The 18,030-nt window shown below is 42.8% G+C and overlaps 1 protein-coding gene across 1 annotated transcript; it reads left to right on the top strand.

Annotated features, from left to right (window-relative positions):
- Positions 300–2,644, top strand: LOC109229661 (uncharacterized membrane protein YMR155W-like). Its single transcript, XM_019395187.1, has one exon. The coding sequence runs from the start codon at positions 382–384 to the stop codon at positions 2,230–2,232; it is 1,851 nt and encodes a 616-aa protein (XP_019250732.1). The 5' UTR covers positions 300–381; the 3' UTR covers positions 2,233–2,644.

The raw sequence follows: 18,030 nt of genomic DNA, 5'->3' as shown, positions 1-18,030 counted from the left end.
ATTCAATCTGCCCCGCCTGTTTGCCGCCCCCAATAAAAATTAAGGTCGAAGCCATCAAATTTAAATTCTGAAGTCGCTAACCTTCACACGTAAAGATACAATGAATCGTCTCATTTTGTACAACATGCTATTTACATGTTTAAGAATTGAGAAAATTGTAGGTGTCATTTTCCTTATTATAAGGCCCACCCTCCACTTGCAAAAAACAAAAAAAGGACGGTCAACTATTAAGTCAATGTAAAATTCCGTTCCAAGTTCAGATTACGTATACAGCTCAAGTAAGTCATTAAAACTACCACACAAATATATATACGTGCCATAGTACACTCAAACATTTACACTAAGCTGAAATCACGAAAATCCTTATCCTAAATCAAGAAAATGATGAACACTAAGGTGAACAAAAATGGTAGTCTTAGATCAATGGCGGATTTTGGCCACCATTTCTTCACAAGCCGATGGTTCATGGTTTTTGCTTCTCTTTTAATCATGTCAATGGCTGGTGCAACTTACATGTTTGGCCTTTACAGTGGAGAGATCAAATCGTCGTTAGGCTATGATCAAACGACGTTAAATTTGTTAAGTTTCTTCAAAGATTTAGGTGGTAATGTTGGGATTATTTCAGGTCTAATAAATGAGGTAACTCCACCTTGGGTTGTTTTATTTATAGGAGCAATTATGAATTTTTTTGGGTATTTTATGATATGGTTATCAGTTTCAGGACATATAGCTAAACCTGCTATTTGGCAAATGTGTTTGTATATTTGTATTGGTGCAAATTCACAAACATTTGCTAATACTGGTGCTTTAGTTACTTGTGTTAAGAATTTCCCAGAAAGTAGAGGAAGTCTTTTAGGATTATTAAAAGGTTTTGTTGGCTTAAGTGGTGCTATTATTACTCAATTATACCATGCTTTTTATGGAAATAATGGTAAGTCTTTGATTTTATTAATTGGTTATCTTCCAGCAGTTGTGTCTTGTATTTTTCTTCGAACGATTCGGATTATGGAAGTGGTTAGACAAACTAATGAGACCAAAATTTTCTATAAATTTCTCTATATTTCACTTGGTCTTGCTGGTTTTATTATGATTGTTATTATCATTCAAAATAAGGTCAGTTTTACAAGGCCAGAGTATTCAGGTAGTGCAGCAGTTGTACTAATTTTGCTCTTTGCTCCTCTAGTTATTGTCTTTAAAGAAGATCTTAAACTTTGGAATATTAAACAACAAGCATTGAATGACCACATTTTGAAAGTTGTTAGTGAAAATCCAGCGTCGTCAGTAGAGCTGACTCAGCCTCAAAAGCTAGCTTCGAGTCCTGAAATACCAAAGGAATGTGATGAAAAGACTACTTCTTGCTTTAGTAATGTGTTAAATCCACCACCAAGAGGAGATGATTATACAATATTACAAGCACTTTTCAGTATAGACATGATCATTTTATTCACAGCTACAACATTTGGCGTGGGCGGGACATTAACTGCAATCGACAACTTAGGCCAAATAGGGAAGGCCTTAGGTTATCCGGAAAAAAGCATCACTACATTTGTGTCACTAGTAAGCATATGGAATTACCTCGGACGAGTTGTCTCTGGTTTTGTATCCGAAATCTTCTTGACAAAGTACAAATGCCCGCGTCCTTTGATGCTCACATTAGTCCTCTTTCTCTCCTGTGCTGGTCATCTACTCATCGCGTTTGGCGTCCCTAATTCTCTCTATCTCGCCTCTGTACTGATGGGGTTTTGCTTTGGAGCTCAATGGCCTTTAATTTTCGCGATTATATCTGAACTCTTCGGGTTAAAATACTACTCCACATTGTACAATTTTGGTGCTGGTGCTAGCCCTGTTGGTGCATATTTGCTTAATGTTAAAGTGGCTGGACATTTATATGATAAAGTGGCTACAAAGCAAATGTTGGCACAGGGGCTAAAAAGGAAAGATGGTGAAGATTTAACATGCATTGGCGTTGAATGTTACAAATTGGCTTTTCTTGTAATTACTGGAGCTACATTGATTAGTTGTGCTGTTTCCTTAATTCTGGTGATTAGAACAAGGAATTTTTACAAAGGTGATATATATAAGAAGTTCAGAGAACAAGCTATTGATATTGATGATCCTGAAAAGATAAGAGTCTCAGAGGTATCATCATCAGCAACATTACAAACAGCAGCAGATTCTTCTCCAAAAATCCAACAAAAAAAAAAGGTAGTTCTTAATTTCATTACCATGTAATGTAAATATATTGATAAAACTTTGTGTTATTAGGAAGGATTAGTGTAATCTTCAGTCTGCAGCATTAGTTAAATAAATTAATCTGTTGTCATGCGACCAGAAGGCTACATGTTCGAGCCGTGGAAACAGCCTCTTACAAAAATGTAGGGTAAGGCTGCATGCAATAGAATTGTGGTCCGGCCCTTCCTCGAACCGGTACATAGCGAGAGCTTAGTGCACCGGGCTGCCTTTTTTCCTGTCACGTGCCAAAAAAAAAAAGAAAGGAAAATGATGCTCCTTAAGTTCATGTATTACAGAATTATGAGCATTTGTTGTGTCATAATATATGTTGTTGTATTTTCAACAATAGATCCTAGCTATTTGTAACAATTATTCCCATGATCTTGTTATTTTTTCGCCTTTTTCTCTTGGATGCTAAAATGTTACACTCGTAATACGTTACGAAAAACGAAAATAGTTTATCAATTTTCAATTTTCATCCTATGATGATTTCGAGACAGTCTTGCTACATATTAGATTCTGTATCGAAAGAGTAGTACGAAGGGGAATTTTCGATTTGTGGATTGATGTATAGAGAAGATGGCTACTGGTTACCATTGAATACTATAGGGTAGCCTGGTACAAAAAGCATCCCGTGTTCATGCAGGGTTCGGCGAAAGACCGCACCTCAAGGGTGTGGTATAGACAGCCTATCTTAATGCAAACATTAGTGTTGCTTCCATAGCTCAAACCTGTAACGTATAGACCATACAGACAACTTTATCGTAAGACTCCCCTTCTATTTACGCATCGTCTAATGTTCATTATATGTATAGTTAGAGGATTATTACAAAAAACTTTTAATGATACTGGGGGAATTGATTGATGAACAAGTACTGCACATAAAGTTGCTTATCTAAGCTTGTGAACTTAGGATGACTATTTTTAGTACGTTGGTCATTGATTTTAGGAGAAGCACAAAGCACTATTATTCTTTCTTTGTTTAACATGTAGCTGTTAAAATAATCTTTTAGGAACGAACAATATTTAGAAATTTAGATGTTGTCGCATTATTGTCCATAATTTCCTCTCCTTTCTATTTAGGATCAAGGTGAACCATGTAGTTCTGTTTTCTAGTCATGAATATGACACCACTAAACCAAAATAAGGTCATTCTTGTCAAAAAATTGGCCTTTACTTGAAAATGACAAAGGTGCATTGCAACCAAAAAAAAACAAGTAGAAGAGACACAAATTAAAGTAGTCTACCATTTACTTTTGGATTCATTGCCTCATCTTTGTGTTTGGTAAATTAGGAAACTCGCAGTTGCTATCCTTCGGGTGCGTTCTGGGTAAACAACACTTCAATACCATAGCTCGCAAATCATACTGAAGAGTTAAACCATACTAGACAAGTCCCGTGCAGCGAGCTCGACCTAGAAAATATGTAGGGGGTTTTGAACCTGCGACCTCCTATTCTGCTCAACCAACTCCGCCACCCTTAGCCTCATCTTCTGTTATGGTATCACAGTATTATGGTACAAATTTAATGTCATCATTAATATTTTCTTGGGACATTCACCATGATGTATAGACCTGTCCAAGATATGTATGCCCACCTAAACTTAATAATAGAGCAAAATAGACAAAAGGACTTCTTGAATTTTAATTTATCCCTTCAAATGTCAGAGTCAGAGAAACGCAAACCAACCAACTCAAAGCATGCTTCAATTCATTTTCTGTAGCTTTCATCTGATTTGAACAAATGAATCTGCTTGTACCATGGAACTGCCAGTCTGCAACTGCAAGAAGAGTCTACGCCTTTTACTACAAGAAACTGTCATAAAAATATTATTCTCCACGTTCCAATTTATATGACATAATTTGATTCATTACTATTGTTTTTTTTTAAAATGAAGGTTAGGTCTTAAATATGTTTTGCTCCGTAGGGGTATTATCACTTTTAGTCTGCGTCAGAAACTATTTACGTCTGGTAGCCGAAAAAGTGTATAAAACTTGTATAATTTTTGTATATAACATACAGAATGTATATATATACAAAAAATATATAAATTTTATATATTTTTTCGGCTATTATTTTTACAGAGGCTATACAGTGTCATTTTTCCTAGTATATATTTATGTGTCATTAGAACACTTTTGAATCTTATAATCTTAAACATATCAAGCAAATTTTATCATTAAGGTAAACTTTGAAATTAAGTTTCTAAACTAATCATTTATACGTGTACAACAAATTTTTTAAAATAAATACATAGTTTGTACCAAAAATATTGAGTTTTTCCGATCCCGTAGCCTACGCACTAGCTCTTCAAAAATTTAGACATTGAGGGGAGTGCGAAGGCTAAAATGTAGCAAAATGTAGACTGCTGGTGAAGAAAAGTTGTTGGGACCGTGAAGTGGAATGTAGACACCACCTAGCGTGGAGGAAGTAGTGATAATAAAAACACGTGAAAATAGATTCTTTTTGGGAAATTGTTTGTGTTTGTTATAAATAGAATTCTATTTAAGGTGAATGTCTATATTTTAGAGAGATTTTACGGTTTGTTACTTGGTGGCTAAGTCACTTTTTTCCTATAAATAGAGGGGTTCTATTCCATTGTAAATGATCCCAAATCAATAAGAATTCTCTCCTTATTTTGCTCTGCAATCTTCTTCTTCTTTTATTGTTTCATAACACGTTATCAGCACGAGACTCTAACAAATTGAGGAGAAGCCGTGGGATTGAGCATATGATTGTCAATTGTTCTATGAACTTCCTTCATGATTAAATTCTGGATTTAAGGTAAGTATTTTATCTTATTTTTCTCTTTTAAACTCTTAAAATTTTATAATTTAATTTTAAATACAAGCAAAGATAACAATGTTTGATTATAACTCTAATAGAGTTTGTAAGAAATTATAACCATTCGAAGTGGTAAAATTTCTCTGTCTTGCCATGACCAAATTCATGTATGATTGTGGGCAAAGAAGTAGAAACCCGTCCCATTGAATTTGCTTCATTCTCATTCCCTTAAGAGAATGTGATAGCAGTATGTGCTAAGTCTGAAAGAAGATAAAATTATTACTATGAATGTATCAATGGATGTGGACGTGGCAAAAGACGAAATTATAATCGTCATCATTGGGGTAATGAGAACAATAAGGATTCTCAAAATAATCTTTCACTTTGTGAAAATAATATTTGTCATCGATTTGACATGAGATTTTGTAAAGCACATATAGATGATTATGGTCTATTCATGATGTGAATGTGAAAACATGTGAGTTATGAATACATATTTATTCTTAGAAGAATATGAACGTGCTAGTGGTAGTGAATTGTCACGACCCCAAAACCAACCCGGTTGTGATGGTGCCTATCATGGAACTAGGCCAGCCGACACCTTTCCAAAATGATTCGACATTTCATTAAAAATTAGGTAATAACCTTTTTCATACTGAAATTTTCGTAAAAGAGATAAATTCAAAAACTAAAATGCGGAAATAAAAGTCCGACCTCGAGTGTCACTAAGTCATGAGCAAATACCACAACTGTTCTGAAATGTAACAAGACTAAAATAGTCTGAAAATAGCCAAAGTATAATAAAAGGAATATAAGGAAGGAGAAAGGCGGGAGTACGATCGTCAGGCAGATACCTCACTATCTCCGGTGAAAGTCCGCGACTGGAATAGTCAACAGCCGTTGTCGTGCCCTAAGGTACATGGATCTGCACACAAGGTGCAGGGGGTAACGTGAGTATACCAACTCAGCAAGTAACAAGTCCAAACTATGGACTGATAGGTAGTGACAAACATAACCTCAACAGGAAAAAGAAATAAACTGTTCAGAAAGAGTAGGCATGCTAACAGATCAGGAATACAGCTCAAGCAGTAAAATAAATACAGATCTGAACAATATGATATAAAGCTCAGCTAACTCTACATGCCCATGCACAGAATGTATGAAATGCACCATGTGTTCCCACTCTCAAGTGCTCAACCACTCGGTACTGCATATGGCCATCCGACCCAGGGAAATCCATCCTGGAACATATACAACACTGACTGCAAGTCAACCAGTACCGAGGAACAAGGGTAATCCAACCCTGAGGAGAAATCCATCTCCAGGTATATGTATATACACATACTCAACCACTCGGTACAACATATGGCCATCCGGCCCAGGGAAATCCATCCCGAAATATACTCATCACCGACAATAAGTCACTCGGTACCGAGGAAAAAGGGTAATTCAACCCTGAGGAGAAATCCATCTCCAGATGTCGATACTTCGGACAAATCCATGTCCAGGGAAATCCATCCCTCAAATATCATCCACGCTCACTGGGGGTGTGTTACAGACTCCGGAAGGGCTCCTACAGCCCAAATGCAATCAATATAGGCCAAGGAATCAATTCCACACGAAAAACTATCAATTTAGACCAAAATCCCGAAATTCACCCAAACCCGTCCCCGGGGCCCACGTCTCGAAATTCGACAAAAATCACAAAACTAGAAAGCCCCTTCACTCACGAGTCTATACATACAAGATTTATCAAAATCTGTCTCCATTTGACCCCTCAAATCCTCAATCAAAACTCTCCAAAATCCCAAGCCCTAACCCCTCATTTTCACCCTTAATCACCACTAATTACATGATAAAACCACGGGAAATTACCATAAACACGAGTATTAGGGCTCAAATTACTCACCTCAATGAAAACCCCCTTGAATCCCTCTTCAAATTGCTCCCAAAAGCTCCAAATCTAGATTAAAATGGTGGAAAATAACCCAAAATTCACGAAGCCTCCCTTTTATACATTCTGCCCAGCACTTCCGCATCTGCGGTCCCCTTTCCGCATCTGCGGGACTGCATCCGCGCAAACTTCTCCGCTTATGCGAAATTTCATTAAAAGGCCATTTCTGCTTCTGCGGTTGCCTGACCGCGTCTGCGGTCATCACAGATGCGGGGACCAAGCCGCACCTGTGACCCCAGCTGCGCACCTGCACCTCATAACCGCTTTCTGCGAACCTCGCACCTGCGGTTCCCACTCCGCAGGTGCGGTTAAGACAGAATCAGCAGCTTCAGCTGCATAACCAAATTTCCAAACTCTTCGATAACCATCTGAAATCATCCCGAAACCCTCGGGACCCCAACCAAAAATACCGACAAGTCACATATCAATATACAAACTTAGTCGAACCTTCGGAAGACTCAAAACAACATCAATACACCGAATCACCCTCGGATTCAAGCCTAAGAACTTCTAAACTTCTGAATTCCGCAAACGATGCCGAAACCTATCAAACCTCGTCCGAATGACCTGAAATTTCGCACACACATCAAAAATGACACTACGGACCTACTCCAATTTCCGGAATTCCATTCCGACCCCGATATTAAAATTTTCACTGCCGACCGAGAATCGCCAAATTTTTAATTTCGCCAATTCAAGCCTAATTCTACCACGGACCTTAAAATCACATTCCGGATGCGCTCCCAAAGCCAAAATCACCTAACGGAGCTAACCAAACCATCAGAATTCACATCCGAGATCGTTCACACATAAGTCAACATCCGGTTGACTTTTTCAACTTAAGCCTTCTCATAAAAGACTAATGTCTCAATTCACTCCAAAACCACTCCGAACCCGAACAGACCAACACGATACGATGAAATACAGCTGAGGAACACATAAAGAAGCAGAAATGGGGGAAACAGGGCTATAACTCATGAAACGACCGGCCGAGTCATTACATCCTCCCCCTCTTAAACAAACATTCGTCGTCGAACGAGTCTAGAAACATACCTGAAGCCTCAAACAGGTGTGGATATCTGCTCCGCATCTCCTACTCGATCTCCCAAGTAGCCTCCTCCACAAGCCGACCTCTCCAGTGCTCTTTCATTGAAGCTATATCCTTTGATCTCAACTTTCGGACCTGCCGCTCCAAAATAGCCACTAGCTCCACATCATAAGTCAAATCACCATCTAACTGAACCGTGCTGAAATCCAAGACATGAGATGGATTGCTAATATAATTCCGGAGCATAGAAACATGAAATACTGGATTCACCCCCGACAAGCTGGGTGGCAAAGCAAGCTCATAAGCCACCTCCCCAATCCTCCGAAGCACCTCAAAAGGCCCAATGAACCGAGGGCTCAATTTCCCCTTCTTCCCAAATCTCATAACACCCTTCATGGGTGAAACCTTCAGTAGAACCTTCTCCCCAACCATATAAGATAAATTACGAACCTTTCTATCAGCATAACTCTTTTGTCTTGACTGAGCTGTACGAAGTCGCTCCTGAATCACTTTCACCTTGTCTAAAGCATCCTAAACCAAGTCTGTACCCAAAAGCCTAGCCTCGCCCGGCTGAAACCAACCTACTGGAGATCTACACCGTCTCCCATATAAAGCCTCATATGGAGCCATTTGAAAACTCGACTGATAACTGTTGTTGTAAGCAAACTCCGCGAGCGGTAGAAACTGATCCCATGAACCCCCGAAATCAATAACACAAGTGTGCAACATGTCTTCCAATATCTGAATAGTGCGCTTGGACTGCCCATCCGTCTGAGGGTGGAAAGCTGTGCTCAACTCAACTTGAGTACCCAACTCTTGCTGCACGCCCAAACTGCAATGTAAACTGAGTACCTCTATCTGAAATGATGGAAACTGGGACACCATGCAGGCGAAAAATCTCTCGGATATAAATCTTAGCTAACCGCTCTGAAGAATAGGTAGTACACATAGGAATGAAGTGCGCGGACTTGGTCAGCCGATCCACAATCACCCAAATAGCATCGAACTTCCTCAAGGTCCGTGGGAATCCAACTCGAAATCCATGGTGATCCGCTCCCACTTCCACTCTGGAATATCTATCTGCTGAAGCAAGCCACCCGGTCTCTGATGATCATATTTCACCTGCTGACAATTGAGGCACCGAGACACAAACCCCACCATATCTTTCTTCATTCTTATCCACCAATAGTGTTGCCTCAAATCCTGGTACATCTTCGTGGCACCCAGATAGATGGAATACCGCGAGCTACGGGCCTCCTCCAGAATCAACTCCTGAAGCCCATCTACATTGGGCACGTATATCCGGCCCTGCATCCTCAATACCCCCATCATCACAAATAGTCACATCTCTGGCATCATCATATAGAACCTTGTCCTTGAGGACAAGCAAATGAGGATCATCATATTGGTGCTCTTTGATACGATCAAACAAGGAAGATCGAGAAACCACACAAGCTAGGATCCGACTGGGCTCCGAAATATCTAACCTCACAAACCGATTGGCCAAGGCCTGAATATCAACCGCAAGAGGTTTCTCCCCGACATGAATATATGCCAAACTGCCCATACTCACCGCCTTCCTACTCAAGGCATCGGCCACCACATTGGCCTTGATACAAGATAGTAATATCATAGTCCTTTAGCAGCTCCAACCATCTCCGCTGCCTCAAATTGAGATCCTTCTGTTTGAACAAGTGCTGAAGGCTACGATGATCAGTAAACACCTCACAAGACACACCATAGAGATAATGCCTCCAAATCTTCAACGCGTGAACAATGGCAGCCTACTCCAAATTATGTACAGGGTAGTTCTTTTCATGAGGCTTCAACTAATGAGAAGCATAAACAATCACTCTACCCTCCTACATCAACACACACCCAATGCCGACCTGAGAAGCATCACAATATACTGTATATGAACCTGAAGCTGATGGCAAAACTAACACTAGAGCTATGGTCAAGGCAGTCTTGAGCTTCTGAAAGCTCGCCTCACCCTCATCCGACCACCTGAAAGGAGCACCCTTTTGGATCAATTTGGTCAAGGGTGGTGCAATACATGAAAATCCCTAAATGAACCGACGGTAATACCCGCCAAACCAAGAAAGCTACGAATCTCTGTGGCTGAGGACGGTCTGGGCCAACTCTAGACCGCCTCTGTCTTCTTCGGATCAACCTGAATACCCTCACTGGACACCACGTGTCCCAAGAACGCCACTGAACTGAGCCAAAACTCACACTTGGAGAACTTTGCACAAAGCTTCTCCTCCCTCAACCACTGGAATACAACTCTCAAATGCTCAGCGTGCTCCTCTTGACTACGCGAGTACACCAAAATATCATCAATGAAAACAATAACAAACGAGTCGAGATAAGGCCGAAACACATTGTTCATCAAATGCATGAACGTTACTGGGGTATTGGTTAGCCCAAAAGACATCACAAGGAACTCATAATTACCATATCGGGTCCTGAAAGTTGTCTTAAGAATGTCCGAGTCCCTAATCTTCAAATGGTGATAACCTAACCTGAGATCAATCTTGGAGAACACCCTCGCTCCCTGAAGCTAGTCAAATAAATCATCAATACGAGGCAAAGGATACTTGTTCTTGATTGTGACTTTGTTCAACTACCTATAATCAATGCGCATCCTCATAGTGCCATCCTTCTTCTTCACAAATAGAACAGGCGCACCCCAAGGTGACACACTAGGCCGAATAAACCCCTTATCAAGGAGTTCCTGAAGCTACTCCTTCAATTCCTTTAACTCCATCGGTGCCATACGATACGGTGGAATAGAAATGGGCTGAGAGCCAGGCACCAAACCAATACCAAAGTTAATATCCCTATCCGGCGGCATGCCCGACAGGTTTGCAGGAAATACATCTGGGAAATCTCTCACCACCGGAACCGAATCAATACTACAAGTCTCTGCACTGACATCCCTTACAAAGGCCAGATAAGAAAGGCGACCTTTCCCAACCATCCGTTGGGCCTTCAAGAATGAAATCACCCTACTGGGAACATAATCTGATGAACCTCGCCACTCAATTCGTGGTACCCCAGGCATAGCCAACGTCATCGTCTTAGTGTGACAATCCAGAATAGCATGGCACAGAGACAACCAATCCATGCCCAATATCACATCAAAATCAACCATACTAAGCAGCAAAAGGTCTACTCGGGTCTCCAAACCCCCAATAGTCACCATACAAGATCGATATACGTGGTCCACAACAATAGTATCGCCTACCGGAGTAGATACATGAACCGAGGAAATAAGATACTCGCGGGGCGTATCCAAATAACGAGCAAAATATGACAACACATATGAAAAAGTGGAACCAGGATCAAATAATACAGAGGCATCCCTGTGGGAAACTGAGATAATACCTGATCACAGCATCTGAAGCAATAGCATCTAGTCTGGCAGGGAATGCATAGAAATGTGCCTGACCACCCCCTAATCGACCTCCGCCTCTAGGGCGACGCCTAGCTGACTGACCTCCACCTCGAGTTGGCTGGGCGGGTGGGAAGTAACTGGTGCTGAAGCCGTAGGCTGACTCCTCTGCTGGGATGAACCTCCCATAAGTCGGGGACAGAACCTCTTAATATGACCCAAATATCCACACTCAAAGCAACCTCTACCGGCCACTGGCAATGGGGACTGAAGGGAGCCCCGAGCACCGGGATACCCACTAGAAGAACCATGCATAGATGAGCCCTGAACTGATGGTGGATGAGTCGAACTCTGAGTTGGAAGGGCACTGAGAGATGAGTGACCCTGATGTGAACTGTGAGAACCATGGCCAGATGATCCACCACGGTGACCCGGACGAGCTGACTAAGAATATCTGAATGGACGGCCTCTGCCGTGCTGGAATTGACCCCCGGAAGGAACACCACCAAAATAACTAGATTCCCGAGGCCTCTTGGCCTCCCTCTCAACTCGCTCCTGGCGGCGAACCGACTCTATCTCTCTGGCAATGGCAACCACCTCCTCAAAAGAAGCACCAGACACTCTCTCTCTCTAGTCATAAGAATACGTAGCTGATAAGCGAGGCCATCCACGAACCTCCTGATCCTCTCCTTATCTGTAGGAACCAACCAAACAGCATGACGGGCTAACTCAGAAAACCTTATCTCGTACTGCGTCACAGTCATATCATCCTGACGCAATTGCTTGAACTGTTTGCGCAGCTCCTCTCTGCGGGACTGCGGCACATACTTCTCCAGAAAGAGAACGGAGAACTACTGCCAGGTAAGGGGCGCTGCACCAACAGGGCTACGCCTCTCATATGCCTCCACCAAGTAAAGGCAGCTCCAGAAAACTAAAAGGTAGTGAATGAGACCCCACTGGTCTCCAGAATACTTATTGTACAAAGAATCCTCTGACACCTGTCCAAGAAACCCTGGGCATCCTTGCCCTCTGTACCGCTGAAAGTCGGAGGCTGAAGTCTACCAAACCTCTCTAACCTACGCTGCTCGTCATCAGGCATGACTAGTACCACATAATCCTGAGTAGGTGCAACCGGCTGGGCTGGTGGTGCCTCCGGTGTCTGTAGTCCCTGAACAACCTGCTCGGGTGTACGGGCGGCGGGAGTCTGAGTGCCTCTCCCGGCTAGGAAGTAGCTGCTGTAGCAGAAACGATGAACGCCGGAGCAAGACTGGCACACGGTCAAGATCTGAGCTAAGGTCTCCTGAAGACCTGGAACAACAATAGGCACAGCCGGTGCTCGAGCTGGTCCTGCTGGAGCGTCCATAACTGGGACCTGATCATGCATTGGGGCGGCTGGTGGATCTGCAGGTGCTGCCCCAGCTACTGTGCGGGCTACACCCCTGCCCCTACCACGGCCTCGACCACGACCTCGGCCTCTAGTGGCCCCAACTGGTGGTACTGGTGGCCGCCCGTCCTGACCGGTAGCACGTGTCCTCACCATCTGTGAGAGAATAGAATAACAGAAGTTTAGTTACCAGAATCAACAGATTCGCACGACAAGAATTTAAGAATGTGAAGCTTTTCCTAAAGGTTCTGCAGCCTCTCGAAGATAAGTATAGACATCTCCGTACCGATTCGCAAGACTCTACTAAACCTGCTCATGACTCGTGAGACCTATGTAACCTAAGCTCTGATACCAACTTGTAACCACCCCAAAACCAACCCGGTCGTGATGGCGCCTATCATGGAACTAGGCCAACCGACACATTCCCAAAATGATTCGACATTTCATTAAAAATTAGGTAATAAACTTTTTCATACTGAAATTCCGTAAAAGAGATAAATTCAAAAACCAAAATGCAGAAATAAAAGCCCGACCTCGGGTGTCACTAAGTCATGAGCAAATACTACAACTGTTCTGAAATATAACAAGACTAAAACAGTCTGAAAATAGCCAAAGTATACTAAAAGGAAGATAAGGAAGGAGAAAGGCGGGACTGCGATCGTCAGGCGACTACCTCGCTATCTCCGGTGAAAGTCCACGACTGGAATAGTCAACAGCCGCTGCCGTGCCCTGAAATACATGGATCTGCACACAGGTGCAGGGGGTAACGTGAGTACACCAACTCAGCAAGTAACAAGTCTAAACTATAGACTGATAGGCAGTGACGAACGTAACCTTAACAGGAAATAAAAATAAACTGTGCAAAAAGAGTAGGCATGCTAACAGTTCAGGAATACAACTCAAGCAGTAAAATAAATACAGATCTGAACAATGTGATATAAAGCTCAGCTAAATCTACATGCCCATGCACAGAATGTATGAAATGCACCATGTGTTCCCACTCTCAAGTGCTCAACCACTCGGTACTGCATATGGCCATCCAACCCAGGGAAATCCATCCCGGAACATATACAACACTGACTGCAAGTCAACCAGTACCGAGGAACAAGGGTAGTCGAACCCTGAGGAGAAATCCATCTCCAGGTATATGTATATACACACTCAACCACTCGGTACCGCATATGGCCATCCGGCCCAGGGAAATCCATCCCGGAATATGCTCATCGCTGACTATAAGTCACTCGGTACCGAGGAAAAAGGGTAATCCAGCCCTGAGGAGAAATCTATCTCCAGATGTCGATACTTCGGACAAATCCATATCCAGGGAAATCCATCCCTCAAATATCATTCGCGCTCACTGGGGTGTGTTACAGACTCCGGAGGAGCTCCTACAGCCCAAGCGCTATCATAATCATCAACATAACCGCTGCGGCGTGCAGCCCAATCCCATAACTGTCACTCATAATCAGGCTCTCGGCCTCACTCAGTCACCACTCTCCAGTCTCACACACACGGGCTCACAATGCCATGAAACTAGCCCAAAACAATGCTATGATGTGCCAAATAATAACCACTGAGACTGAGACATGATATGATATGCATGACTAAGACTAAGTACATAATATCAATGAATCAAATGAAATGACAGCAAGAAACGACCACTCGGGTCTCAACAGTATCGGCGTGAAGCCCTAACAGATATCTAGCATGATTTACAACACATTCACTTAATCACATGATAGAAACACAGATATTATCAAGAAAAAGTCACTAAGCGGGGCCAAGGGTTGAACCAGGCTGCAATTCTCACGGTGCGCGCCCACACGCTCGTCACTTGGCATTAGTGTCACCTTAGTACTAATCATATAACACATAGTTCGGGGTTTTGAACCCTCAGAACCAAGTTTGAAAGCGTTACTTACCTCAAACCAAGCCAAATCCTACTCCGGTACGCCTTTGCCTTTGGAATCGGCCTCCAAACGTCCTGAATCTAATCAAAAGCAATAAAATGCAATCAATATAGGCCAAGGTATCAATTCCACACAAAAAACTATCAAGTTAGACCAAAATCCCGAAATTCACCCAAACCTGGCCCCCGGGCCCACGTCTCGGAATCCGACAAAAATCACAAAACTAGAAATCCCCTTCACTCACGAGTCCATACATACAAGATTTATCAAAATCCGACTCCATTTGACCCCTCAAATCCTCAATCAAAACTCTCCAAAATCCCAAGCCCTAACCCCTCATTTCCACCCTTAATCACCACTAATTACATGATAAAACCACGGGAAATTACCATAAATATGAGTATCAGGGCTCAAATTACTCACCTCAACGAAAACCCCCTTGAATCCCTCTTCAAATTGCTCCCAAAAGCTCCAAATCCGGATAAAAATGGTGGAAGAAAACCCAAAATTCGCGAAGCCTCCCTTTTATAGATTCTGGCCAGCACTTCCGCATCTGCGGTCACCTTTCCGCATCTGCGCAAACTTCTCCGCTTCTGCGGTTGCCTGACCGCATCTGCAATCATCACAGATGCGTGGACCAAGCTGCACCTGCGACCCCAGCTGCGCACCTGCGCCTCATAACCACTTCTGCGGACCTCGCACCTGCGGTTCCCACTCTCCAGGTGCGGTTAAGACAGAATCAGCAGCTTCAGCTGCATAACCAAATTTCCAAACTCTCCGATAACCATCCAAAATCATCCCGAGACCCTCGGGACCCCAACTAAAAATACCAACAAGTCACATATCAATATACAAACTTAGTCGAACCTTCGGAATACTCAAAACAACATCAATACGCCGAATCACCCTCGGATTCAAGCCTAAGAACTTCTAAACTTTCGAATTCCGCAAACGATGCCGAAACCTATCAAACCTCATCTGAATGACCTGAAATTTTTCACACACGTCACAAATGACACTACGGACCTACTCCAATTTCCAGAATTCCATTCCGACCTCGATATCAAAATTTCCACTGCCGACCGAGAATCGCCAAATTTCTAATTTCGCCAATTCAAGCCTAATTCTGCCACGAACCTCAAAATCACATTCTGGACGCGCTCCCAAGTCCAAAATCACCTGACGGAGCTAATCGAACCATCAGAATTCACATTCGAGATCATTCACACATAAGTCAACATCCGGTTGACTTTTCCAACTTAAGCCTTCTCAAAAGAGACTAAATGTCTCAATTCACTCCAAAACCACTCTGAACCCGAACCGACCAACACAATACGATGAAAGACAGCTGAGGAACACATAAAAAAGCAGAAACGGGGGAAACGGGACTATAACTCATGAAACGACCGGCCGGGTCGTTACATGAATATACCACACTCACCTCTAGAATGAGGTTTGAGGGGATATGTCACGACCCCAAACCCGGTCGTGATGGCGCCCAACACTAATGCTAGGCAAGCCCGACCAGTTAAACACTCTCAACCCAAATTCGCAAACCGTTAACCAATAATACCATTAAAATAGTAAGTATCAAGTTCCAAATTCCGGAATTTAGATAATAGTACGAAAGATAATAACGAATATACCAAACATTTCCCCAATAGATCTGGAATCACGAGTCTAGAGCCTCTAAATGTAACAGAGTGTTATGTTCGTAGTAATAAAGAAAAGTCTAGGATAGGAAAAGACAATGCAATAAAGGGGAGAAGTCGGTTCCTGCGGACGTCAGGCAGCTACCTCAACAACTCCTAAACCGAAATCCAAGATGACAGTAAGCAGCTCCACTAAATCTCCGGAGCACCTGAATCTGCACACATGGTGCAGGGAGTAAAGTGAGTACTTCCAACTCAGTGAGTAATAAACATATATAATGGCTGAAAGTAAGAAATCCCGAAATATTACAATATAAAGCTATAATCAACGATTCAGCACGTTAAACGATAAAACAACAGCAAACAATGACAATTAAGGACAACAGATATAGAATGCATGAATGCAATGAATGCACATGACCTGAAAATTTGTAGACATATCCAAAATCACCTAACGAAGCTACTGTAACTCTCGGAATTCCATTCCGACCCTCGGATCAAAATCTCACCTACCAACCGGAATTCGCCAAAATTCAACCTTCGCCAATTCAAGCCTAATTCTACACCGGACCTCCAAAATCACTTCCGATCGCACTCCTAAGTCACAATTCACCTCCCGAAGCTAACCAAATCACCGGAATTCACATCCGAGATTTCTAACTAATAAGTCAACGTTCGGTTGACTTTTCCAAACCAAACCTTCTTTAAAGAGACTAAGTGTCTCATTTCCTATCCAAATCAATTCAGTTTAACTCTAACTCACCCGTTGATAATAATAAAATATGAAAGAGCAATAAATGGGGGAAACGGGGCTGTAATACATGAGACGACGGGTTGGGTCGTCACATCCTCCCCAACTTAAACAAACGCTCGTCCTCGAGCGGGTCGAGAAGCATCCTGAGGTCTCAAATAGGTGAGGATATCTGCTCCGCATCTCCAGCTCAGTCTCCCAAGTAGCTTCCTCAACGGGCCGACCTCTCCACTACACCTTTACCGAAGCTATATCCTTTGATCTCAATTTCAGAACCTGACGACCCAAAATAGCCACTGGCTCCACATCGTAAGTCAAGTCATCATCCAACTGAATCGTGCTGAAGTCTAACACATGGGACGGGTCCCCAACATACTTCTGGAGCATAGAAACGTGAAATACCGGGTGAACTCCCAACAAGCTGGGTGGCAAAGCAAGCATGTAGGCCACCTCCCCAACTCTCCTAAGTATCTCAAAAGGACCAATGAACCGTGGACTCAACTTTCCTTTCTTTCCAAATCTCATAACGCCCTTCATAGGCGAAACCTTCAACAAGACCTTCTCGCCTACCATGTAGGATACGTCTCGAACCTTCCGGTCCGCATAACTCTTCTGACGCGACTGAGCTGTACGAAGTCTCTCCTGAATCACTTTCACCTTCTCTAAGGCATCCTGAACCAACTCTGTCCCCAATAGTCTAGCCTCGCCGGGCTCAAACCAACCAACCGGAGACCTACACCGTCTCCCATATAAGGCCTCATACGGTGCCATCTGAATGCTGGACTGATAGCTATTGTTGTATGCGAACTCTGCAAGTGGCAAGAACTCAGCCCAAGAACCTCCAAAATCATAATACAGGCACGCAACATGTCCTCCAATATCTGAATGGTACGCTCGGCTGCCCGTCCGTCTGAGGAT

Source organism: Nicotiana attenuata, chromosome 7 (assembly GCF_001879085.1).
Source record: "Nicotiana attenuata strain UT chromosome 7, NIATTr2, whole genome shotgun sequence".
In the NCBI taxonomy this organism is placed as follows: domain Eukaryota; kingdom Viridiplantae; phylum Streptophyta; class Magnoliopsida; order Solanales; family Solanaceae; genus Nicotiana; species Nicotiana attenuata.
This window is presented reverse-complemented; position numbering and strand designations above follow the sequence as displayed.

Excerpts from the sequence above, each read along its gene's own strand:
- LOC109229661 (XM_019395187.1), top strand. The coding sequence starts at position 382 with ATGATGAACACTAAGGTGAACAAAAATGGTAGTCTTAGATCAATGGCG.